General features: G+C 41.7%; 2 protein-coding genes across 5 annotated transcripts in view; both read right to left on the bottom strand.

Annotated features, from left to right (window-relative positions):
- zcchc14 (zinc finger, CCHC domain containing 14) overlaps window positions 1-15,407 on the bottom strand; it is a 28,809-nt gene extending 13,402 nt beyond the window's left edge. For all 4 annotated transcript variants that reach the window (XM_004564614.3, XM_004564616.3, XM_004564615.3 and 1 more), the window contains exons 1-3: window positions 14,029-15,407; window positions 11,654-11,878; window positions 3,069-3,297 (exon numbers count right to left, since the gene is read on the bottom strand). In XM_004564614.3, coding sequence (XP_004564671.2) covers window positions 3,069-3,297; window positions 11,654-11,878; window positions 14,029-14,523 — 949 coding nt within the window. In that variant the 5' untranslated portion in view covers window positions 14,524-15,407. The remainder of the gene's footprint in view (window positions 1-3,068; window positions 3,298-11,653; window positions 11,879-14,028) is intronic.
- Window positions 15,408-16,914: 1,507 nt separating this feature from the next.
- The window catches only part of jph3b (junctophilin 3b), a 55,748-nt gene continuing 44,836 nt past the window's right edge, over window positions 16,915-27,826 (bottom strand). The window contains exon 6 of the mRNA XM_004564613.5: window positions 16,915-19,334. Within this exon, the coding sequence (XP_004564670.1) occupies window positions 19,254-19,334 (81 nt within the window). The 3' untranslated portion in view covers window positions 16,915-19,253. The remainder of the gene's footprint in view (window positions 19,335-27,826) is intronic.

Genomic DNA, 27,826 nt, shown 5'->3' with positions numbered 1-27,826 from the left:
CCTATCCCAGCAGTCATAAGTACACCTTGAACAGGCTGCCAGTCTATCGCAAGGCTAACACATAGAGACAGACGACCATTCACACCTATGGGCAATTTAGAATCACCGGTTAATCTAAACCCACTAACTGCATGTCTTTTGACTGTGGGAGGAAGCCGGAGTACTCAGAGGGAACCCGTGGGGAGAACATGCAAACTCCTTACAGAAAGGCCAGTTGGTGGATTCGAGCTCAGGACCTTCTTGCTGTGAGGCAACAATGCTAACCACATGCTGTCTGCATTAAAAAACACTGACACAAAAAACAGTAAAGCTGGCCTCAGTGATAATACTAATCATAGAGAGTATAAAAGATGGACGTCACTTCAGGTTTTGAAACGTAAACGTCTTTTTAAGGGTCACTAGAGTCTCAATCATTCACTCGTTTTGGGTCATACTGCATTGAGCTTAATTTTGATTAAGGCTGATTTAGGCTGATTCCTGCTTTTCTTTATCAGAAAATTGGGGTCATTCCTGAGCCCAATCAAATAATAAATATAACTCTACTCATTTTATCCATAAATTAGATATAAACTATGAATACTGTCTTATAATATAGTTCAATTTATGAAGCGCCAAATCATAATAAGGTCTCAAGGTCCTTTATATTGTAATGTAAAGACCTTACAATAATACAGAGAAAACCCCAACAATCATACGACCCCCTTTGAGCAATCACTTGGCGACAGTGGGAAGGAAAAACTCCCCGTTTATAAGAGCTTCCCCCGCAAATGCTTTAATAATGAACTACTTGACAAATAAATAACAGATAACAGATTAATATAAGCAGCTGACTCTCCGGTGAGTTTTTCATCGTGCAGAGGAACTGTAACTCCATGCTGTTGGACTGCAGGTGGCGACAGTAGTCCTTGTTGTGCTTTGCAGGCTTGGTGAGCTCATGCAGCACCATACGAACCAGTTCTCCACCTGATTATACTCTGTTGTGGATACATCCAGCTGGAGATAAAACAGCCAAGCAGTTATTCCTGTTATACTTCTTTGAAGACCACTTGAAGCCCATCACCTGGGGACTTGCTTCATTGTAATGTAAAGTCTCTGCAGACGAGTCTGTTTGGTCCTGAAAAACACTGGCAGACATGTGGACATCTGCACACACACTTGAACTCTCCATCTGATGATGATATTTACATCTCTGGAGAGGAAGCTGTATAATATCGAGGACTATATCCAGTAGGAGAACACAACACTGAAATGGCCTCAGGGTAGCTGATTAGCTAGGTGTCATTTTCTCATGTGAAATTAAAATGTTAAATTACTGGCGAGCTCCTAGTAAACACACATTAGACACACATATTTTAGCAGATACACCCATGCTATCAATTTGAAACTCTCACGCTGCGTTGTTCACGATTTATTGCATTCACAAACTTGGGTGTCCACGCTGACCTCCCGACTAGGAGGGTGACAACAATACCCCACCAACCTTTTACAGCTGAGGGGTAAAGAAAAAAGAATCTCTCTCCAAGCAAATTCAAATTGTGGCAAACTCTGTGATAATGCTTTGAATATTTGCATATGTGCACACATGTTGGGTTTTTTTGGTCTTCTTTTTGTTGTGGATACATGCCTCAGGCACAGTGGCAGGTTAGAGCTGCTCCACCGCTGTTAGATCAGAATTGGGTTGAAAAAGTTGAAAAAGACATTGAGGTGCATGTGTGTGTGTGTGTGTGTGTGTGTCTCTACATGCCAGGCCTTCAGGTATTGATTTAGGACAATTTGAAACTGCACCTACGTGCAGAGACAAGCAGTGAGGAAGGAGGAGACATGAGCAATATACAGAGAGATAAAGGAGTCGCGCATCTCTCATCACTCTGTCGGGAGTGAGTTGGCAAGCAGCTGTGGAAGGCCTGCCATTCAAACTAATCTGGGCTGCCACACACACACACACACACACACACACACACACACACACACACACACACACACAGCACGAACCATGAAACCCAGCAGTGTCAACGTCCCGATGAAGAGTCTCATTTATCCACTGAGGAGACATGGCACAGATAAATATCCTTCATGTGGCCTCTCGGTCTTTATTACTTTACAGTTGCAAAAAAATTTTTTGTGCGAGCCAGAAAACATGCTGCAAACCAACACGTGGCCTACTCCGTCTGGCTAGAAGTGGAAAAAATGCAGAGGGAAAATAACAGGGAAGGTTTCACTGTGTGTGGAAATATGCACAGTTCTCTGCAAGTATACTGAACACACACAGTATGTGTATGCTAGGTGTGTGTGCGTGCACGTTTTCTGCTGGTGACAGCTATGTGGTGTGACCATGATGTAGAGAGATAGTTGAGTATTGTGTTACGGACAGAGGCGAGCACCCGCCCTGTAGAGATTCATCCCACCTTAAACCGTACCGTACACCCCAACACACCAGCTGCTCACTGGGTGACAATGTGGCTTTAAAACTGTACGACAGCCCTTTGCTCCCCCAGCTTCCTGTGAAACACTTTCCTGATTATTTTATGGTCTCAGTCGGTATTTTAAGGTCTTATTCAAGACAACATGACATAAACATTTTAAATTCAAGTCCCCACTAGAGGGAGAAAGCACCATAAAGGAGGGCATGCCCAACGTGACTGACAAGCTGCTAACCTGTGAGCGTGCACAGTCTCTTACACCTAATCATATCTGCTCCGCATCTTTATAAACATATTTGTGGAAGAGGATGCGCAAGAAGGATATATTGCTGGGTTTTACCACAATATAAATGTTTTTTTCTACCCGTTTGGCGATAGTACCGCCCACCCGAGCCTGAAACCAGGTGCATCTCCACTGCAGCCTACACACACCTGAGCCTTAGGGCAGCATTCTTTCAGTGCAGTCAAAGTGTTTAGATGTGCCAGCATGTCACGTCTTGTTTGGCTGGGTTTAACTGGGTGTATAGCGTGACACCCAGTTAAACCCAGGGGGCAATATATTCATACATATTCTTAAATCCATGCAGTGGGTCAGAAATTGGGCAATTTAGAAATGTAAAACACAACTTTTTATTAATGCCGGCTCACCTTTTCCAGAATTCCCCTGCTGGCTCTTAGTTGCCGCATCCTGACTTTGCCCAGCAGGTGGAGAAGAAGGCAGATGAGGGGGCGGCAGAGGAGGTGGTGGAGGAGGGGGAGGAGGAGGTGGTGGTGGAGGACGGAGTTCTTGGTGGGGAGAAGTCAGGTCCTGGCTGACTGTTTGGTCTCCTTGTCCCAAAGCAGCTCCTAATACTGTGCCGGTCTCTCTGGTCTGGCTCTGGAGGGGCAGAGGTGAGAGGTCACGACCACAGAGCGAAGATCAGAGAGAAGCAGTTACAGTTCGGGTAAATATTTACTCCTCAGCTTTAGCCATGGTTGGTAACCACACTGAAGCATGACAAGCATGTGGGTCATGTCACATGACACATGACTGCCATGACCCACACATTTTCGGTCTTATTTAATGAAGCTCGTAGCTTTTTTTCTTTATATATTTTCTTTCAGACGATACACAGCGAAATAAAACAGAGTTCAACTGACAAATTAGAAGTTTGAAAAAGCAAACAGTGAATCAGCTTCCTCACAACGCCCCCTCCCTTGAGCTGTCGCCTTCACGGGCTCACAAAACACACGACGTTTGACGAGCATCGAGATGGATGCAACGCTTAAAACTCTGTGCTGTCGCCGCGCAAACAAACTCTGAGCGATGCTCTCTCTCCAGCGGCTGGCACGATGCTAAAACCAAGTGAGGAGAAAGATCTGGCAGCGCCAAGCAAACCAATATTTAACGAGGCCCGTCGAATGAGAGGGAGTTCTTATTTATAGCAATGCCCTCGAGGGGCAGTAGTAGGGAGGAAGAGCTGACATCCAAACATCTACTTAAACTGGAGCTGCTGGCTGAGCTGCTGCTACGACTGCTATGACGAGAGACGCCCAAACAAAGCTTGCAAAGCTACTCCGCAACATGCAAACTATTGCATGTTGGTCACATATGGATTATTAAGTTATTATGAAAACAGTTTTTCTGGTAAAAGTCATTTCAGTTATGTTTAGTTACCTTTATGTCCTGAATGCCTCAGAACAAAGTCCACAATGCAAGCCAAGACTGTCAACTAAGTTAAGACTCGTTAAAGCCACTTTAATCAACAACGATAAATACTTCAGATGAACAACAGATGAAGTGATTGTGTCTGACATCAAAGGGCTTATCTTAAGTGGGAAAGCATAAGAGACTTAATACCCAACTCTAAAGTATTTTGAAGTAGTTTACAGGGATGGCAGGAAGCCATTTTCAGCTAAGAATCTGCAAACAAATAGCAGGGAGGACAAAGAAGTTAAAGAGTGTAACGTTCGCCTCAGGAGCTGCTTCAGATATATTAAGACTGTATATAAATAATGGCCGATGCCACTGTGTACTACAAGCCTTGAGTTTAGTCTGTGCCCATCAACATATTTGCTTTTCAAGTCTAAGGTGACAATATCTGTAAGAGACCATAGAGTTGGAGGGTTATTGGCTAACGGTAGCATTGGCAACCAAGGGGGCGGGGATGCTATTTTAGGCTACCAAAAAAGAAAAAACAGGCTTAAAACACAATGTAGTTACTAGCAAAACTTAGCAGACAAATTTTGAACAGTGTCTCTTGGCATAACCAAAGCTGAACAAGATGAAACCTGTGCGACGCTAATTACGAGCAGCTTTAAGGCTCCCTCACAGGGAACTGAGGCTAAATTATGAGTGTTTATGAGAACAGCAGTTTTGGCATTTCCATGTTGGTCATTTTCTTCAACACAAGTGGCTGCACTTGGTTAACACCAACGCAACCCCGATAAACAGAATAAATATTAGACATGCCTTCATCACATGGCCTTTGATGCTCATGCTAATGTCATCTGCTGGACGTGAAAACGGGCGAATTTGTGCTAACAAGCTAGTCGTAAAAATGTTATAAGGTGATAACAAATTAATGATGGGTTTACAGCTTAGCTTTGGAGGTTGCCTACAGGTTTATGGAAAAAGAGAGGAAAAACATTTCTATGATTACAACAGATCCTCACCAAGTCTGCTGTTTATAAGGTGACGTTAACGCATGCTTTGGTGAAAGCAGAACTTTAACATGCACCATTCCTGCGCTACAAACTGTCAGCCTCGAACACAAACAACACAGTTTGTGAATCCCAGCAGAACCCTCGCGGTTATGAAATATTTCCCCAGCCCAAAACCAGCTTTGCAGTCTGTCAGGATAATGCACTGTTTACGTGTTTAGCTGGAGAACTACGTTATTCTTTTGTGTACACAAAGCAGGGAACTCACAGCTGCTGAAGATAACTGAGTCACAGAAGTTCAATCACCAGACTTGAGGCTGTTGTTAAGTCATTCTTCCCAGTAAAATAAGTTATTGTGTAGTAACAAACCAGTTAACACCCTCACACTCGCCTTTATTTTAAGGTCCTGCACTTAAGGCCAAGGAGGAGTATTTTCAAGTCTGAATTGACGGGATGATCAAACACCCATCAGACTTTTCACTTAACCAACTTAATTCAATAAAAATGCCCTGAGAACCATCCAAATCCATTTAATGGGATAACACTGTAGCCCTTATTGAGGTCAAGTCCTATTTGGTAAATAAGGTTACAAATAAAGTTTTTTTCTTAAGTATGACCAGGAAATGTATTAATGCACTAAAAGGAGAAGTACTCATAAGAAAAAGATTGTTCTATACTTTCATAGAGTGTTTACCTAGTTTACTATAAGCTGCAGCTAATGCTAATGGCTAATGAATTGAATCAGAGAATCAATCCATTTGTATAGAATTATATTAAAAAACTTCCCCATGAATTGTCATTTTGAGGTTTTGCAGACACAAACAATGCAACATTAACTTGACCCCCATTTTTGGACATGTGACAATCATAGTGACAATGTAGGATCAAGTTAATGATCTGGCAACCACCTGTTGCTAAGGAAAACGACATATTCCCCAAATGGGTGGCAGAAACCTCCTTGTGATTCCTTTGGTCACTAGCATATTGCTGCAGTTGCAATTTGATTGGGAGTTACAGACGTGTCCACAAACACTGTCCAGCTACTCTGCAAGCTGCAGTGAAACTGGATATGAAGACGTTTCACCTTCAAAGTAAAAGCTGTCCCTTATGAAACATGTTGGCTGCAGATTTATTATTGCCCGACTAGTAGTTAGCGAATATTTGCAGACAAACATGAAAAACTACAGGCAATCAGTAATCGCTGTTCAGGCCTCTGAGTTCCCTAAACTGTTTTTTTCTAGTATTGGATCTGGATGATGTCAGTTAGATGGGCTATCTACAACATGGTCATCTCGGGCCCTACCCACATCCTGTTCAAACCAATCAGAGGGAGGGTGTGTTCTGGTTTCACAAGGAGGATAAACTGAGGTTCCAGTATGAGGTAAATAAGGATTACTTTGAACTGTGAATCATGCAAAGCTACTGTGATAGAATCCCAGAATAAAAATGTGAAACTGTAAATTAGCATGAGAAGTTCATTTTAAGTACAGTAATGTGAAAAAAAAAAAAAAAAAACAGTGGGAAGCATCAGCTCTTTAACTGCTGTTATGTCTCCCGGTTCCTCGGAAATTCCCCTTATAATGCTGAGTCATAAAATGAAACACAAAAAGATTAGTGTTACGAGACTTCAGCTGATATGCTCTGATGATTCTTCAAAGGGAAAAAGCCAAAACATACTATAGCCTAAAATCAAACAGGCGGTAGATCTGAAAACAATTAAGTGTGCTACTGCCACATCCGCATGCTACTCGGCCAACTTCTGCTCCATCTGCAGACTGCAAGTGAGGGGATGGAAATTCAGACTGGAGGTACAAGAAGCAAAAGCAGCACTCACGAGAACAACAAGAATAAGCAAGATTATGAGGCAGGAAAGCAGAAAAACAAGGAGTGTGGAAAGAGACCTTCCAAGTAATTCAAAAAAGCTGCAAGTAGCACAAAAAAAAACAAAACAAAAAAAAACCCTCCTGAAAACTGTAAAACTCAGACTGGGAGCTGACAGCTGCCCCTCCTCCCCCTGCATTCAGAAACCAGCTCGACTCTGCTGTTAATTCTGACACTAGCTTTGTTTTTATAGACGTATAAAGCTCTCATATAATGAGGCAATTATTCAGGTCTGTGCAGGACCACCAGATGTGGGCAGCATACTGCATTTGCTGTTTATACCAATGAGCAATTGCTGGATCCTGCTGGAGAAAATCAAATTCCCGACCACTGCTCCCTCCCCGGAGTTGCTCAGAATCCAGCTGCTTTGTGTTAAAACGAGATCATGAAAGTTGGCTTTAAATCCTGGAGGAGGAAAATACTGGAGTGGCACTAAGGTCTGTCCTATGTGTAGTTGAGAAAAGCAGAAATGCTGTTAATCTCACTAATAACAGTTTTTCTGTGCATTCTGTGAATTTCCCAACAAACATTCATTAAATTCAATCCTGTTTTTAAAGCTTCATTCATTTTTGGCCACTTGGGGGCAGTAGATCAAGTTGTAAACAAAAGAGCAACAAGTTAGTTACCTGATGATTGCAAACAATCCGAGTCATGTTAGCTTTATTCTCTGTAGATGATAAAAGCTGCACTTTGGGCCTTTTCACACCTAACTCGCTTAGTGTGGAATTTTCTTTGGCATGAACTGAAAATTATAGGTGTGAAACTTACCACAGACCATCAGGCACCAAACAGCCAATCCTGAGACTGACAAAGAGCTGGATCAAACTGAACCAGGGTTTAGTTTGTTTCCAGTGTCAAAACACTCTTGGATGGTTTGGAATTTTGGACCAATGACAGGAAGAAGAAAAAGGGGCTGTCATCAGCACTAAAAGAAAAGAAATGAGCCATGGCAGCAGAGGTAGGTCATGTAAAGTCCTTCAGTGTGCTCACATAAGCTCTTTGAACTAAAACTACAAGGATAAAATCTATGCAGTGTAACAATAAATAAATGAATAAATAATCATGGTATGGACTTTCAGGTTCACCAACTAGTGGTTAATTATGTAGTTGAAGTTTGATGTCAAGCACACCAAAGAACTGTAGCATGCATTGGTTTAAAATGTCTTTTTTATTTCAAATAATTCTGCCTCTGGAAGTAAAGTTGATGAGAGCTAAAAGAATAAATAAAAACAAAATAGGTTTTGGAACATACGATCACTGGAATAAAGGTGCTGCACCAAAAGCTTCCTTGTGCTTGCTAGCAGACTGCCACGATTTGCCTCCAGTTTGAATGGAATACACCCACTAGCACTAGCTAGTTTGCTAGCAGCGCAGTAGTAATTGAAAAGTTGTGATGTAAACTGAAAATGGAGACAGGTCGCCTTCAAAAGGCACTACTCTTACCTTGAAGGCAAACAATCTCCATCTTTATATGTGTCGCACATTTCAGTTTCGCCACAATTTAGAGAGTAGTTTGCAGAAGAGTCTGCATCTTCCATGCAGTCTGCAGAAAAATGCACATTTTTCCCTAGCAACCAGCGGTTGCCAGTTGGTCTCTAGCCCTTTGCTACTGGGGCTTTAATCACTTGAACCCTACACTGTGGTGCACAAAAATGGCTGACAAGTTAGCGTCACATGACTAATGGTCATGTGACAACAAAAGCCCCAAGAGCATGCTGGCAGGCTTAGCTTCAAAAGCTCAGCAGACACAGTGCAGTTCTTATTTAATCTGTGCACAGCATTAATTCACTATATTAGTCTTCCTATGCAGCAATAACCTGCAACATCTATGTTAACACTGCATCAATCAATAAACCACCCACCAGGTGGAACACACAACACATTAAGTCTCTGTTTAGTATAGATATAAAGACAGAACAGCAGTCTTATGCTGTGCAGTTGTAAAACTGAAAGTACAGAACTGGCTTTAATAGTTTTGTTGTATTAATTATGAGTGTACAGCAGCTGTATTAATAGGCAGTACTGTTTGGGGGGTTTTTATTGTTTCTTTTTAAGAGTTACCAAAGTATATTAGAGCCATAACCTTTACATATTAATAAATTCTTAATGAAAACTCATATTAGTGCAGATCAGAGCTTTAAGTTAAGGTTTTGTGCATTTTCCCATACCACTGATTATGTGGAAATTTGGTAGTGGTTACGTGTTTTTGTGCTCCTAGCATCGTGGCTAGCATAAACCCTGCTTTCAGCTATTGTGTCACACGTGGCAATCCACACAAGGCAGCAGCAGGCTCAGCTGAAAAGCTGCTATAATGTAGATAATGCACATAAAACGCCATCATTCCCTTCAGAGCGCCAAGAAAAGGAAAGACAGACAGAGAGAGAAACAGAAAAGAGGAGGGAGAGAGAGAGGGAGAGAGCATTTATAACTTCCTGGGGATTCACTGGAGAAGCACACACACACACACACACCACAGAGGGTTGATTTCAGCATAGAGAAATGTGCTGACCTGCACTAAGCAAGAGCCAAGGGCAACAAAACACTAAATACAAACGCTCCTCTCTGAGCTGGGTACTTTCCCTTCAGTGCTTACACATGTTTAAAACGGAGTGTCTGCCTGCTTCTGAGAGAGCGTATGCTGTGTGTGTGTGTGTGTGTGTGTGTGTGTGTGTGTGTGTGTGTGTGTGTGTGTGTGTGTGTGTGTGTGTGTGTGTGTGTGTGTGTGTGAAAGAAAGAAACAAAGTACCCAAACTACACATTTATGATTCATTTCAAAATAATCCCTCAAATCTCTGCAACACTATCTCAGTTGTTACTGTATCAGCTGGTTAATGAACCATTTTGGGAAATCTCCTCCAACAGACTCCACCTTTCATTGCAACACATCCAAGCTGACAGACCACATGCTTGTAATCATTTTAGCACCAATATACAATATTTATGGCTTTATGAGTGTTGTTAAGAGATACTGTTTGTTTTACACAAAGTGCACTTTTCCAATTTCTAATCATTTGTCACTGGATGGGGTTTGGTCCATCCTCAAAAGCCAGGTTGACGGTTCAAACTCCTTGTCCTGCTGACTTGAAAACTAGAATATAACTGACATGAAAATTGATAACACATGTGCTTGATTTCCTTAAATTACTATGCAAAAGTCTCAAGCCACCCCCCTCATCTCTTTATATTTTGCTTCCAAGGAGCTAGACGGTCTTGTCATGTTTTAAAGTGATGTTGAACAGTATTTCTCCAGGCTTTCACGTTATTTGTTCCCATTTATTTAGTTGACTCTATAAAAAAATGCCAAAGACAACAGAGTTTGACGGGCATAAAACAATATTTTTTCACAAACAAGGTGAGAGCTACTAGTGGAAAACATGACATGTCTCAGCATGGTGTGCTATGTGTCCTCAGAAAATCTGAGCAACCTGGACAGGTGGAGGACAAAATAAGTAGCAGGCCTAAAAAAGCCATCTACACCAGACGAACAGTATCTGAAAGTCATGTCCTTAAAAAACTGAAAGAAAAAATCCAGCAAAGACCTCAAACAAGACCTAAGAGATGCATCTGGCCCTTCAGCTGTTTGACAAGCATCAGAAATGTTCTCAGTGGAGGATGGCTGTGACAAAGCCATTCTTCAATTCAATTTATATATCGCCAAATCACAACAACAGTACCCTCAAGATACTGTGTATTGCAAGATAAAGAGACAGAAAACCCCAATAATGAAATGACCCACTATGAGCAAGCACTTTGGTGACAGTGGGAAGGAAAAACTCCTTTTTAACAGGAAGAAGCCTTCATCAAAACCAGGCTTAAGGAGGGGCGACCGTCTGCTGCAACCAGTTTGGGGGTGAGGGGAGGAAGACAGGACAGTCAGATTTTGATCCACCATGCAATGCCATGTGGAAAGCATCTGCAGCTTCAAAAAAGTAAAAGTGCAAAAAACACACAACGGGACACTATCAGTCAGACTGGCCTCCCCAGAGCCCAGGCTACAACATTAATGAAGCAGTGTGGGATCATCGAGAATTCAACATAAAGGCAGCCAACTTCAGTCTGTGTTAAAGAATAAATGTGATCATATCAAACAACCTGTTAAAATTATACAAACTCTGCTTTTGACTTATATACTGTATTTCACTGAACCTATTTGCCATTTTTCTAGCACAATATTAAGAAACTGTATATTGTAACGTGTTCTTTCACAGCTTTCACCCTCTTTGTTCAGCTCACAGTGTGTATAAGGGTTGATGTGTACAGCCCGGCACATCAAGCCAAAGAAAACGAGCTAGGATTAGCTCGACTGGTCTCAACATGAAAGATATATTTTATGCCTTGAGCGTCAAAATAATAACATTCCTATGATGAACCCTGAAGCTGCATTTAATAAGACTGTTATATTTATTTCCAATTGCTGAAGTTAATAAATAAATATTTGCTGAATGTTTAAACTTTAACAAGTTGTTTTAATTTGATTGATATTGTGCTTATAAAAAGAACATTTATCATTAATTAGTTAGCGACAGGCTAGCGACCTGTCCAGGGCGTAAATCCCTCACCCGGAAGTGAATGGATGGAAAGTTATAGTTAAGTAGGCGTTCACAAGGACAAGTTCGCGTTTGGAGGCAAAACCCCCCTCCCCCCAAAAACAAACTCAAATACATTTTGTGTTTGAACTGAAGCTTGGTGTAGTGTTAAACTATTCCTACCTTGTGCCAGCAGGTGCAGTGTGTGAGGCAAGCTTGGCAGGCAGACAGAGGCAGGTAGGCAGCGCTGGCATCAGGCAGGGAGCAGGCAGTGGGAGACAAGGGGGACAGAGGCAGGGACACCGACTGACGGTGATAGTGGTGATGCGGCTGAGCGTAACAGATGGCAGCTCGTTCACCGCTCGGCCCTGCAGCTTGAGTTTCTCCTCCTCCTCCTCCACTGCTTGCCTGGAACAACAAACACACACAGTACCAGGGTGAAGAGCACAAATATGACTACCTGCAACATGCTGAGTGACAGCGTGATCCATTTATCTATTCATCTCTGGTCTGCACAGGACACAAAAAAGAAATGTGGAACTACCCTCCTGCTTATTTGTAGGAGATTTTCCATCATAATGGAAGTAATTAAATTAAATTTTAGTCATATATAAGAGTTTTTCTGGGAGGAGATGTTTAACTGTGAGATTTTTCTGAGAGAATGTGGAGATACAGAAATTCTTTTATTGCTGCCATATAATCTGCATCATTATACCTGCATTAATAACATTCTTCACAGCATTATTTCATCTAATAATATTTCTCACAGTATTGATACTGCATTACAGTTGTTTATTGAAGATGTCCATTTGAGGATCCTTCCATTATGTTGACTTTTATTACAAGTACGGTTAGAAGTATTTTATACACATTGCATATCTGTGCTTATTTTGAGTTGATGTTCAGTTCATTAAGGGTTTTAAGCTTCACTGGCGTGACTGTCCAGGTGATACATGCTGAGGGAAACTAGAACATAGAAGGATAACTGCAATGCATGCTTATAGTACATATAATACATATAATCTAGGAATGTGTCTGGCCTGAGGCCTCAACTCATTTGGTGTCTTAATATATTTTATTCTACTTGGTAACAGACAATCAGAGTCAATAATTAGCCTCAGAGACCCTGAGGGCTTGAAGTTTATTACCTTGTATGGAAGGTGTTATAGAAAAGAGAAGTTGTATGTCTGCTTATAGCTATTAAAGATGTACGATTAACTGTGACTAATGTCTGGAACCTATTTTAATCTGTCATTGACGCCATGGGGGGGCGTGTACCCCACTGCTTTATAAGTGTCCACAACATGTATTTTGGTCAGAAGACATATGTTGATGTTTTCTCCGGGCTGTTAATAAACTCATCGTTTGATTGCACTTTTCTGGGGCTTCCGTGGTTTGTGACACTGCTCTACATTGATTGATTTCGCGACAGAGAATAACATTGTTATCACTAAAAACGATAAACTAATTCCTGCTCCTCAAAACCTTCAGTTTGCAAAGGACAGCCAATCCCAGCAGAGATAGCTTAAAGAGATTTTAAACGGCTCATTTCAGATGATTAAAGATTATCTTCAATTTTAAATGAAGCAAAGTAAAAAAAAAAAAAACAGAAAGAAAGAAAGAAAGAAAGAAAGAAAGAAAGAAAGAAAGAAAGAAAGAAAGAAAGAAAGAAAGAAAATATTGAGCTTGAAATAAGCACAGGTAGCTCCTCTTCAATCTATTCAGCACTGATAACCCACCACTTGTTGCTTTCACCTACAACCATGTAATTGACCTTGTTCAGTACTGAACAGCACAGACCAAGGTCTGTGGCATTCACAGGCAGCCTGTCATTTACAGTATCTCACCTGTAATTTGCTGCATAGGTAACATGAATGTGCTGCACACCTGTAACCAGCTGGTGTTTCACTTGCTGTAATCACACTTTCTTTTCTGACCAGAAGAGAAACCCTCACCTCTGGCCACGCACCAGTAATAACCCTGGATGGCGAAGCTGAGGTGATCTGAATTTCCATTTTCATCTTGTTTAACTATTTTTGCAGTGGATAATCACAGGATCTTAGTAAATCCCTCAACTGGACTTACGTTATGTATTTGGGTTATATCATTCAAACTTGGTACTGTTTTCTGAAGTGCCTTTCACTTCCTCTTTTTGAGGAACCACAGAAAAATCTCACTGAAAGTCTCTTCCTCTGTGCAGGCTTTTTCCATCTGATACATAAACTGAACCTCCTGAACAGCTGTGTCAGCACCTAAGTGGGAGAATTCAAGTGAAATAGCCTCATTTCCTGTCTGATAATTGTGCATTTTCCCTCCAGAAGTTAGATCCCAGCATGTTTTGCCAACGTTTCTTGAAACAGTTCTCAGTCTGCCAAAAAAGTTGGCACACGATTTCATATCACACTCTGTGCTGTTTTAATGCACCATCTGCCAATCAAGCCAGAACTTCCTCTGACACGTCTACCAATAAATACGGCTCTTGTAAACAAATAAAGTGTGAATCCCCCTCCCCAACTAATTTCTCTCCCTCTGAAGGAGTTATAGGTGCACTTTCTCACCTGCAGGATGTCCTGGATCTGGCTGAGCTGCTGCCTCAGCACCTGCTTCTGGTGGAAGCTGAAGGCGGGGTGGTTGGATGCCATGGTGAACAGCAGCAGAAACTGCTCCTCTGTCCTCCCATCGTTCAGCGCCAGGCCGTAGTTATTGATCACCGTGTCTATGTGGGTCAGGGTCCGGTACAGGACCCCCGCAGCCTCCCGATTGTCTGAACCGAGCAGTGCGAGGGACACCAGCAGCTTGCTGCGCACCACCTCATCTGTGATGTTGGTAAGGCCCGACAGGTCGACGGGGTTGTTGGCTTTGATCTCCGCATCCCGTAGAGAGTGGTAGTCCTTGCGAGCCAAGTCCTCCAAGCACGAGCCGAGGAAACGGAGCTCGATGGGGACGCAAAGGTCCAGCAGGCCGCACAGGAACTCTGCCCTCTGGGCTGAGTTGAGTGAGGAGAACCAGCGGTACACCCCCTCTCTGTGAACACAGCTCTGGCTCTCCACCATCCTCACACACGCACTCACACTGTATGTGGACCGGTACAGTAACTACAGAATTCACTTTAAAAACGACTTGAAGGGAGCGCGCTCGGGTGTGCGCACAAATTGCGCAGGCGTCGTTGGCAAACTCAGTCCTAATTTACCAACTTAGGTTTAAGCGGCTGTTTGCCACTTCAACGTTCTCGGTGTTTGTCTGAGAGCGGCCGCAGGAGTGAAATTTAACAAGCAACAGTCGTTTCCTTTGTTGTCGGAGCAGAGACGACACCTAAGCAGGCCTTCCCGAACCAGAATCTCCCCAAAGTCGTCTCACATGGAGCCAAAGTGGACTGGTCTGCATTCACCACGGAGCACGGCAGCCCAGAGTCCCTCCGCCGTGTCCCCCTCCGCCGGTCGGACCGCGGACCCCCTGACGGCTCAGAAACAGTGGTTGCACAAAGGCAAGCGAGATCAAAACACACCGCCCCATTCAATGATACCCTCAAACACACCGAGACTTTTTGATCCGAGCCGCCAAGCCAAAAGGCACAACAACAAGCCCTTCCTGTAGAGTTGCTCCACCGTCCTCATGGCTTCCCAAAACTTGTACGAGGAGCCGCGGGCACCAGCCAAAGACTGCCGGATTTCAAGTTTGTAAACACAACTAGTAGATCCCGAAGCTACTGCTGGTTACCAGTGGAAATACCACGAGAACATTTCTTAGACATTACCTCATCAAAAGCAGCTGTGGATTAAAAAGAAATCTCACTGACGACTCTGGAGGCGTTTTTTAAAGAAGCCATGAAGGAATTTGGTGCACATTTTACTTCTAGGTTCTTCTCATTCTGCCATGAATCTTGGAAGCGAGAAAAACAGCTGTATATAACATTATCCCAACTCTGGTAACAAGACAAACCTACCACAGAGAACGGTCTGCTCTGATTAGCTGCGAGAGCTGTCTTTAATCGAGGCTCCTCCTGCGATTGGTTCAGAGCGATATCCGTTGCCCTTTTATTCCACATCTTTTTCTCATGCGTTCATACTCCGCTTAGTTATTAGGTATTTAAAGTGCCAGACACATACTCAACTGATGCTTCCAAGGCAGTTTCAGCTTCATGGAATAAAGAGAACTGCAACAGTTGTCTTTATTCCAATATCGAATCAATAATCTCCACGGAAGAGAATATGCAGAATAGTAGTTTCCTGTCAGTACTGGTTCACTTTTTTTTTTGGGTAAATTCGGGGATTTTTTTGGTAAAGTTCCCTTTAGTCGTTTATTTAGTTATTTATTTCAGTATGGCATCATCAGTCTATTTAAAAATGCATATCATGACTTATAAACTGTCACTTTTGAGGAAGTCCTGGCACAGTATTTTACATTTCCCCTCCACTTAGAGGTGAGTTTTGCTAATAGTTACTGATCTTTGAGTACCTCTGAGCAGAATGATGTGTGTTCAGAGTTTGATACTACTTCATGTGCCTTTAAAGTCGTGTGCTGGGAGTAAGACCTGAGTTAAAGATGTGGGCAGTTTGGTGTTCTTCTGAATGAGGCTGCAGTCGTCAGGGAGTGCAATTTAAGTGTATGGCGGTTGAACTGGCATTAATCTTTGGGAATGCACCATGTTTTTATCCCTTGTGACCCGTCCGTAAATTCATGTCCCACAAAAACATTTTTTTTTAAATTTATTTTAGTATATTAGAATCTGGTCATGCTGTTTTGAGCTGGTAATGTGTCCAGCGTTTCCCCCCTGACTTTCGCCCAGTTTTAGCTGGGATAACTATCACTTAACTACTTATCCAACTTAGCTAAGTGGATCTGGTCGTCTCAGTGTGAATGTCAGGACCTAAGACTTATAATAGGATAAATCAGGTTTTCCACTTCATGTCTGGGTTCCTTTTTTCCTTTTAACTGTTGTGGCGGAACAGTGTATATATTTAAACTTTACAGCCTTTTTGGTGTAGTTCATATATAGGTCCAGAAGATGGCAGCAGATGGCTATGCTGATGCCTGCTGCAGCGGCACATTGCCGACGGACGTGGTGTTGTGTCCAGCGTAATATTTGCCTCCTCACAGATGATAAAAAATGTACACACACCCTAAAAGTGCTGCTTAAATTCTGATTTACGTAATAATAAAATGCGCTAACTCTAGTGCACTGTGTCCCCTCACCTCGCCCTACAATGTAGTTCTAATCTTCTTTCTCCTCCACCTGCAGTTCTCCCTTGCTCCATCGTCTCGACTGTTTCAGCACATTAGTCTCTATAGGTAAGCCCCGCCCATAAATAAAGACCCCGCCCTCTGCTGACGGAGGAAAGGTCTAAGGTTGCTATAGTAACCATACCCCTCCCTCCCAAGCAGGTTCTGTACCACTCCCTCTCTGCATCAGGGATGCTGCAAAAACTGCACACACAGAAAGTATGAAAACACAACGCAACGCAAAGAAAGAGAGAGAGAAACCAAAAATACAGGAGCCAAGTCGTTTTCTTTCAAACACTTTCATTATTTTTCTCCACACAACTGAAAAACAGAGTAACTCCCAGAAACGGAAAGAAAGAAAGAAAGAAAGAAAGAAAGAAAGAAAGAAAGAAAGAGGAGAGTGAAACTATAGAGAGAGAGAGAGAGAGCTTGGCATGCTGTAGCATGCTGCAGACTAACGGGGTGGTGCAGGGCATCGTCACCAGGCTGATGACATACAGCAGAGCTTCTAGACCGAGGTGTTTTCAGAACATGGGGAAACGCCAGAAATGAGCCTACAGCCTGAGAAACGCTGTCGGACAGAAAAGCAACAGCAAACCTCTCTGCCCCTCCTGGAAGTTGTTACTGATGGTGAGGGTTTCAGCCATCCTGCCATCCGATCATGAGGAAGGAGAAGGACGAGCAGACACGCACATGCACACACGCACGCACACACGCACACACACACACACACACACACACACACACACACACACACACACACACACACACACACACACACACACACACACACAGATGTTCATATACGGTACTCTCTGAGCAGTCATGTGCACACATGGAAAGAAACAGAGGGATTGTACTGGGCGGTTTGAGAGAAATCCAGTTGATTAAAAAGCACGACAGCTGTCTGCGACAGTCTTGCGTGTCAGTAAGCGTCTTGCTCAGCAGAAGAGAAGTGAAGGAATGGAAAGGATAAATCCTCACTTGGCGCTGGCTACTGCTTACTACAACAGCATTGCATCACCTAGCTCCAACTAGGGACTTCAATCTGTGTCGCTTAGTTGAGTAAAATCAATGAGAAAGAGGCCGCTCTCCAAACTGTGCTCCTGTCAAAACCTAACATGTTGCTTCTGAAGCTTCTGAAGCTTCCAGATTCAACGCACAACTAAGATATTACAGCACATATGCATGCATTGTTGTACTTGGATCAATTTGCTCTACAAAAGCAATGCAGTTGGGCGACTAGGATTTTTTTCAGACATCTTGCAAGTATAGTATAAAAGATGTTGTCATTATCTTCAGGTTAGGTTTTAACAGAAGCAGTCGGAAAGCCGTATTTGTGAGGCTTCGATGGAAGCGGTATTTTCCTTTAAATACCTCAGCTGGTGGTACAGCAGGCGCAGGGCTCTGCCAATACGCTGTGCTGTGAATGTCCACCAACTCAGAGGAAGTTCCATCCTTTGACCGGTGTGTGTGGAGGTGGGGTTGAGTGGGAGGGAGAGAGATGGAGCGAGTGCAGCTGTCAGCTGATGCTAGTCGGCTAGATGTTGCTGTGCGCCGACTCTGTCCTCGTGAGATGCTCTTGTAAAGTTCATGAACAGCATGAAAGGCCACTGTGCAATTTTGAGACCACACACACAAACACACACACCGTCACACCTACACACACAGGCATACACTGTGATGGCAAAAACATCCAAGCTTGATAGAAACTCGCATTTCACTGTGAACATGATATCCAAACATGCTGCTCCTCACACACAGTATGCGATAAAAATTAACCAGATAAAGAAGAAGAAGGATGGGGTAAAAGCAATGAGTGTGTGTGTGTGTGTGTGTGTGTGTGTGTGTGTGTGTGTGTGTGTGTGTGTGTGTGTGTGTGTGTGTGTGTGTGTGTGTTTGTGTGGACAGCGCATACACACTCTGCAGCTCTTGAGTGTGTCTCAGCCAACACAATGGAACATAAGCACACAACCATCAGTAACAACACCGGGGCAGGCGGAAGAACCAAAAGGCAGGAGTTTTAGAAAGAAGGGGAGGAAGGTTACAAAATAAAGAACATATCCATCAATGTATTGTACATGAGAGAAAATGTTAATAAATAAATTTTAAGTTACAAATCTGTTGAAAACTATGATTTGAAGATGAAAAAGTCTGTCTGGTCAGTCCTGTCTGTGCACTTGCTGTAAATGCCAGCTGCAGCTTTCGTGCCTGAGAATCAGGCAGCCCACTCGAGTCTTGACGTGAACCTCTGAAGCTCACTTAAGTCCAGTTTCTGGACTATATTATCTCACTGCAGTCCAGTCATCTGGACTGCTTTACCCCTCCTTTGTCCACCCCTTTGGGCTCTGCACTTCAGCATTTCTTCCAGGACGGCCGGACCAAGCTCTGCTTAGTTTGGGTTAGCCACCTTTAGCCCAAATGAGGGTGGAGCCTTCCTTGGTCCCAGCTGGTTGCAGTAATCTCACCAGGAACACGAAGGGGCAGCAGATTCGCCGTAATACTCATATGAATTTATAGTTGTTGTAGCATAGGTGGGCTGACTCTGAAAGCGGTGCTGTCTTTAAATAAAAAAGTGGATAAACAAAATAGCCACTCCAATGTTGAGCAGAATCACCATGACAACCAGGATGGAGCTGTATGCCTGCGTGGGAGAGAAAGAGAGAAAAGAGAGAAAGTGTCAATAATAAAGACACACACACACACACAGAGCTCACAATAGAGGCTGTTTTCAGTACATTCAACCTGAAAACCACTCACATTTATATTCATCCTTTTATCTCCTCAGATATATATATATGTATATATATATATATATATATATATACACACATACATATATATACACACACACATACGCCTTGAGGTATATCACCTTGAGGTAATTGTTGTTGTGATTTGACGTTATATAAACAAAACTCAATTGAGCTGAAAGTGGTGCACTTTCACCCATCTCTAAAGCCCTAAACTCACTCCCCAGTAGGATATGGCAGGTTTAATTCAGCTTCAGCCAATATGACAGAAAGTGTGACTTTGGTCAACAAGAAAATGAGAATTCCTGGCATCAGCTAAAATACTCTAAGGCTTGGTTGAACTGGAAAACCTTTTCTTAACAGTGCAAACCCTTTGGAGGCTATAGTGGAGATCCTGTTTTCATTATTGCCATATTTTTAGTGCTCACACGTGATTGTCTTAAACAAAACAGTATTCATTATTCTTCTGTTTATCCATTCATTCATTTTCTTATCTAATTTATTCTTGTTCTTTTTGGAAACTGTGTTATTGCACTGCTCACTGCATAACTGCCGCTGTCAGATGAATTCTGGTATTTCATCTGTGGCATATTACTAGTTTACAAATCCTGTAGTTCTGGGATTTTCAGTACAGATCATCTTGAACACACAAGTGTCAAGTTAAATACAGTGTTGTGACATTTTTGAAGACCTAGTCCTAAATCTCTCCAGGACAACAGAAGGAACTTGGAATATCTCTGCTTTTCACAATAAAAGCCCCTAGTTAGTTATGGTAAGTTACCATATTCATTAAGGTATGTTGGACTGGCACAGTAAACAACTCCCAGTTAAAGCGAGCTTAGGATACTGACTTAAAATATGCAATACATGTTGGTTTCTTAATTTAAGCATTTCTCTCAAAGACAAAATTTCAATATCAGATCATGGAACTCTTTAAACAAATGTGAGTATTTTGTTTTTTATACTATTCTGCTTTCCTCTAAAATATATTTAAAAACTGCTGTTAATTTGCTATTTTATGATGTTGTAATAAAAGTCTTAAAAAAAAGTATTTTAAGGTCTTTTTTGTATCCATCTCTAAGCTCAGAATATATTGTTTACAGAAGAATAATACACACACATACACCAACTAATACAATATTATTACTTTTCATTCTTGTTATTTGATTTGCAGTGGAGGTGATACTGGAAAACATGACACACAAAATAATATGTTATCTAAAATATCCATCCTTTCTTTTCTTCTGTCGTTATCAGGGTCACAGGGGGGCTGAGTATATCTCAGCTGTCATCAGTGACGGGAATAACAGCGTTACAAGCAACGGCGTTACTTTTTTCAGTAACGAGTAATCAAACTAATTGCTATTTCTATCGTTACACCGCCGTTACCGTTACTAACAAGAAAATGCGGTGCGGTCGCGTTACTATTTTTCAACAAACAGATGGTTGAAGCTGTGTTCAGCTTATCACGTCTTATATCAGTTCCACTGAAGTAGCTGTCTACGTAAGTAATCTGGGCGCTACAGTGATTAGCAGCTCCACGCGCTCCCGCAGGCAGCAGTTACTTTTTGGCACAACACCTGGAGCTGAGGGGGCAAAATAATCGCATGAGTGCTGCTGTTTGACTGAGAAATACTAAAGTTGTCGTGGTAAGCCAATCACATGACCACTTCAAGATGACAAAGCAACAAGGTGATATATACCAGTTTTTAAATTGTGTCAATAGGCCACGTAAAGCCAGAGTCATGATAAACAATATATACGCGGCGTTTTTTCCTCAATAGTTTCGTCACGTTTACTGTCTAAGGACAGCGCAGCGAGCACTCTCTGCTTATGAGCAAAAAAACCAAAAACAAAACAAAAATCAGCCTGTTCGTGTTGATGGAAAAATGTAACATGTCGACCAATCAAAAATGATATGGCAACATGACATTTGGTTGTTTAGGAAGAGGGGGAAGTTTTAGGAGTGACGGCGAGAGAGAGAGAGAGAGAGAAAGGCAGCAGAAAAAGAGAGAGAGCGAGTTTTGAGATGTGACAGATTTGCGACGTTTAGCATGTTTGGAGTGTGTAGTTAATGTGTTGTCTTGTGTAGTTAGTGTGTAGTGTTGTGGATAGTTTTGTGTTGTGTGTCAGAACAATGAGGCGACTGCTGTCTCCAGGTAGAAACAGGAGTGATACACCTGCTGTCAGACCTGCAGGTATCAGGCTGTGATGTTCTCCTTTATAGTGGACAGAAATTATTTTTTTGGAGTGGCACAAATAATTTGTGTTGCATCTTATTGAATGCAGAACAGCTGATTGTTCTGTAAATAGTTTGAAATGGTTATTTAAAAAATCAAGGTAAAAGGTAAATGGATGCAAATAACTTTGTTGTTTGCAAAACTTGTGCATAGGATTTTTAAAACTGACAATTTATATTTGCATTTAAAGTTATGAAATATGATTCATTAAACATGTTTGTGGTTGTTACAGTAAAAAATATAACTTTTTCTACTCGGATTTTATGGGGTTTTTTTGTCTGATTTTAGATCAATTGTGTTAACACAGTATGTCAAAATGAAAGAATAACTGTAAATTCAGACACGTGAGGTTGTGCTTAAAAGGATGATACCAAACAAGGCAAAGTAAATAGTTTTTAAAGGTGAAATGTAGAGGAAACATCAAAAGTAGTTAAAAATGGCCAATTCTACCCTGGACCCCATCGTTAAAGTTTTTTTTTTTAAAGTAACGTAATAGTTACTTTTTAAGTAATTAATTACTTTTAGAATCTTGTAACTCAGTTAGTAACTCAGTTACTTTTTTGAAGAAGTAACTAGTAACTATAATTAATTACTTTTTCAATGCAACTTGCCCAACACTGCTGTCATAGGGCAAGAGGCCAGTACACCCCAGACAGATCGCCAGTCTGCTACAGGGCTAATACACACAGACAGACAACCATTCACACTCATTGGTAATTTAGAGTCACCAATTAACCTAATGCCACTAACTGCATGTCTTTGGACTGTGGGAGGAAGCTAGAGTTGATGGAGTTAAACCCAAGACCTTCTTGCTTTGAGGCAACAGTGCTAACCATTGCACCCCTGTCCATGTAAAATATGTAACCTAAAATAAATGTCACAGAAAAGAAACAATTTGAAAGGGCCAAGTTGCCTTTTTGACCAGCAGTACTTGAGAAAAGACCAGCAGGAGTGGTGATGCATGTAAAAATCCAAAGACAGCTATTGGGTTTTACTTACATAGCTTCTGTTAACTGTTTTAAGCCTACCAGAAATTTTTGTGATCTCTTTGTTGCCTTGCATTGTGTTACCTGTCTTCTTGTTAAAGACTTTCAATAAACACAAACAGGAAAAAGATCGAAGGCGAAAACTGCACGTGAATATAAATACTCCATTTCTGCCTTTATCGAACAAGGAAGCCTAAATTCTCTGAGAGAGTGAGGTCAGAGGTGAAGCTTGGCTGCACTACAGAAGCCTTGAGCTGGTGTCACTGTGGTGTCTTGCTCAGTGACACTTCAGCAGATGCTTGCTGACAACCTGGGTCATGTGGGTGAAGGCCAGTCTTTCTGACCACCTGTACGCTGTGGGTAATTATGTGCAAGTAAAACGAGTATATCCACTGACACGACCACTTTTTGTCTTTTGCAAAATAACGCACTGCACTGGCATTAGCACACACAGAGCGGATTTTTACTCTTAATAAAAGATTTACCGAAAGAGGAGGACCTGCAGAAGACCTATGGTTTTAATTAAGTCTACCTCTGAAATAATTTTAACAATCGCTGCAGTGGGAGAGGGAAAATAGGACTCCGTGAACCTCTACACACACTTATTAAGCTGCATTAGTGCAACACAGTTGTAAATGAATCTGTCCAGAGGTTGTAAACAAGGTTTGTGCTGATCAACACAGCGATAGGCTTATCGCAGATCCGTGTCATAAATGATTACCAGACCACAAGTGGATGATTCATCTGATGGCCTGTTTTTGTGTGTTTTATTTAACCTAATTTATTTAAAAAATGAGGTCCTTATTTGTGTTATCACACCACTTGATACTAATGACTTCCATATTGACACCCAACTTCTAAGAGCACCCTTTTAAAAAAAGTGGGTACTTGATTATATAATAGATTGGCCTTAAGTCTAATTCCTTCATTGGTTCTGGAGAACGTTTATTTGTAACTAGTATTTTCAATTAGTAAAATATATGGAGCACACACCACAAACATATATCTTCATCCGCACAATATTGCTAAAATTAGAAATTTCATGCACTGTTTTTGCCAAGGCTGGACTATTCTAGTTTCTAATTATCAGGCTGCTCTAACAGCTCCCTACACAAACCTCAGCTGATCCAAAATGCTGCAGTGAAAAGACTAACGGGTACCAAAAAGAGACAGAGCATATTTATCCCACATTGGGTTCTCTTCATTGGCTCCCTGTTAAATTTAAAATCCTTCTCCCAACAAAGAAAGTCTTAAAAATTTAGTCCCATCATGTCTTAAAGATCTCATAGTATCATGTTATCCCAACAGAGGCCTTTGCTCTTACACTGCAGACTTTTTTGTACTCTAAGTAGAATGGGAGGCAGAGTTTTCCGCTATTAGATCCCTCTTCTGTGGAACCAGCTCCCGGTTGGGTTTCAGGAGAGAGAAACTCTCTCTAAGCTCAAAATAATACTAGATCAGATGACCATCAGCCATGTCTTAATTATGCTACTATGGGCTAAGACTTCTGAGGGACTTCTCATGCTGCACTGAGCATTTCTCTCTGACTCCTAGCATGTTTACATCCCACTTAACTTTTACCTGTGCTCTCCCATAGTTCGTGTTTTCTCCCCTGAACCTGTTCGCTCCCAGAGCCTGGTTTGCCTGGAAGTTTCTTCCTGTTCAAAGGGAGTTTTTCCTTCCAACATAAAGAACATTGACATGACTTTTATTGTGGACTGGTCCAGTATAAATAAAACTGAAGTGAATTGGGACTGAGCTGGATGCTGTGTGCCTCTCAAATGAATAGCTGCACTTTGTGGAAAACACAATTACTTGCTATCATGCTGAGAGTTAGAAGATTGATGCAGCTGTACTACCTGTGCACTGAAAACACCAGCTAGCGTGTCTACATTACAATATGTTTTGGTAGTAAAAATTTAGCATCAGTATGCATGGTGCATTCCAAATTTAGCCTCAATAAAAAAAAAAAAGAAAGAACTGGACTTTTGTTTGAAGTCTTGTTATTTACACCATCACGATGCCCAGCCTGAAAAAATTAGTTTTTCAGACCTGAAATATTAACACTGGAGGACACAACAATTAAATTACCGTAATGTTTTTAATTAAGAGAGTATCCATATAGCTATAAAAGTCTGCATTAAAGGCACTCGCTTGTTGGTAGACGCAACAAGTCACAATACGACTGTTTTTATCCGTCAAACAGTCCTACACGGCATCAAAGACAGAGGTTCTGATAATTAAAGCAGTGATTCAGTTTTGAGGTGACTTTGAAAAAATCCTTAACACAAGCACACAACATACGCCCCAAGCTAGTAACCTTGGTGTGCGTTTTGATCCTCATCTGAATTTTGAAGTGCACAGACAAAATATCGCAAAAACTGCCTTTTTATCATCTTAAGAAATGCTGCAAAAGCACAGCCATATCTCTCCCACGCAGATACAGAGAGACCTGTTCGTGCTTTTATCACTTACAGGGGTTGACAACTGTACTGTAATGGTTTCTTTTGTGGCCTATACCAAGGAAGATTTGGATGAACTGCAGAGAAGCCAAAATGCAGCAGGTGTGCTGACCAGGATTAGCAGGAGAGGACAGATTATTTTCTGTAGTAGATTTGTCTTTTTCTGCTTCTAGTTTACTTTAGTGACTGATTACACGTCTATTTATGCTTTTTATTACACATTCCTGCTAATTTTTCTTTCATCTGTCTCGGGCTTTTCACCTGTTCCTCCACAATCTGCAACTAAGACTAATAAAGAAACAGTCTGGGATCCTCCAGAGGTAGCTAATCTTAAAGATATTTTCAGCGCTTGTCTCAGATGTATCCGCTAATATGCTTTTTATTTTTAAATGTAACTTTAGTTGTTTACTTTTTAGATATCTTCGTCATCGAGTTACTAATGGTTGTTGTAGGACATGGGCCATGGGGATGCAGCTTCATGTAAATATGAGCCTATGGGATGCACAGAGGTTGGCTTCTGTGTTACATGATGCTGAGTTGATGTTCTTGAGTGACTATTTCAGTCCAGAGTATTCATGTTAGAGCAGACACGGTAAAGAAAACACATCTTTTTTTAAAGTAATTTTATTGTATGCATCTTTCTGTTGCAAACTTGTACGAACACTTCATGGACGGATGTAAGTGATCAATCGACTGATTGATTTTGAGGGCCTGTGTTTGTGCTGCTGCACATCTGCATGCGGAAGGGGCCCCGGTGTCCATTCCCATGGCGTTCTCGCTGTGTATTTATCTGAGTGTGATAGTATCTGTGCATGCTGTGAACCTGTCATACACAAATCTCACTTGTTTCTCTGCGGCTGCAAACACACAAACACACACACAAGCACCCTACCTCCACCCCCCCCCCCTTTGTCACTGACACGCGCCCACTGATTGGCGCCGTTGGAGCAAGGCATACGCTGTTCCCTAGCAACAGAGCGCTGGTTAACCAATAGGGGGCCGTCTGTGAGGATGGGGCTAGTTTGCCAGTCTGCTGTTACTAAGGTGCAGAGAGGATTGCTGGGGTTCTGTGTATCTCTATCAGTGTGTGTGTCCATGTGTCTAAGGCTTTGTGTTTGCATGTAGCAGGTAGCAGCACACACTGAACTGATGAGCAACCGGCCTCAGCCACTAAAGCCATCACACTGCTGCAGAAAAATTCTGATTAAAGTGAGCAAGTTGTTTGAGGAGCGAGGAACTGTATTTAGCAGTTTACACACAAGCAAAGTGAGAGTGCGAGAGGGAGAAATGGGGTGCGTCCTTATGTGCTCAGTGAACGTCTGCGGCGTACGATGTGTGGTTTTCACTTGGTGATTTTCCTGTTGCTTTCATTAGCTAATGCCGCGACCATATTATCACCCAGGATTAGCATGGATGGGGCCATCCACCAGCCTAAGTCAAGATGAAGCCAAAAAATTATATTACAGCAGCATAATCCCTCCCCGCTCGCTCACAGTACAAAAAAATCTTTCTTTATTTCATAAGGTTAAACCTTGTGCCTCTCCACCCGGATTATCTTAATATGTGGGATAACATTGTGTTATGTCACTGGGGATGGGATGTATCCTCATGACAGTGGGCAACAAATCCTTTTAGTCAAATCAATGTGTGGCAGTGACATGACAGATATGAAAAACGCTCCATTCAGCTGCTGTCCACTGATACTGAAGCCAAGTGGAGAATTTCATGCTAAAATTCCGAGTAATAACTTATATTTTATGTAAACAACTTTATATGAAGTCAAATTGCTTAATGTAAAGTGTAATGGGTCACTTATGTTATACCCAAAGTTGTTCAGTGCCTTTTGGCTTCATACTTACTTGCATAAAACGTGTTTGAGCAGCAGAGTGTTTCCAGGAAATAAAAGTTTGATAAAATCTCTCTTTACTTGCCCAGCACTAAATTGCAGGCAAAGTTAATGAACAGCTGGTGAACTCAGAGCTACCATTCCACTTTCTTTAGGGTTCAGAAACTAGATTCAGTTCAGACTCGAGGACAGTAGAGGGCGCTTGGAAGATAGTCCTCAGTGAATAGAAGTGAAGGGAGCTAAAAGGCTATAAAGACAAATAAGGTATCAAAACAATCTAAAACCAGAATAATGTTTATTTTCTACATGCTTTTTATGAAAAAGACAGATACAATTTCCAGAAGAAATGGTTATTTTTGTAAATATGGCAGGTCCATGAGTCACTAACTTACTACAAGTCCTGTAACTGTAAGAGAATGAGTGTTCCTGACGATATCAGAGCTTATCTCGTTACAGCGTTACAGAGTTATTAAGACATGCTGTCTGAATGTGTTCATAAAGGCCCTGAACCACAGACTGTACATAAAATATGGACTTGGCCACTGTGGCATCACTTAAAGCTGCTCTTATGGAGAACATCATCTTTGCTTTTATGCAGCTAGCAGTCGGAGTGTTTCCACAAGAAGGTGAAGTGCTACATTATCAGCAAATGCTACACTGGTCAACAAGCATTTTTCTACTTGTGCTTTTACAAATTTTACTTGGTGACCCCAAAACTGACAGCTATTTTTTATCTAGCATCAACAAAAAAAAACATTTTTTCTTTTTGTTGTTGTTATGATCTTCTAGTAATTGGATAACTAGGATGACCAGGTGGGAATGCTGATGCATTTTAGCATTTAAGAGTTA

The sequence above is a fragment of the Maylandia zebra genome, linkage group LG7, assembly GCF_041146795.1.
Source record: "Maylandia zebra isolate NMK-2024a linkage group LG7, Mzebra_GT3a, whole genome shotgun sequence".
Classification (NCBI taxonomy): domain Eukaryota; kingdom Metazoa; phylum Chordata; class Actinopteri; order Cichliformes; family Cichlidae; genus Maylandia; species Maylandia zebra.
This window is presented reverse-complemented; position numbering and strand designations above follow the sequence as displayed.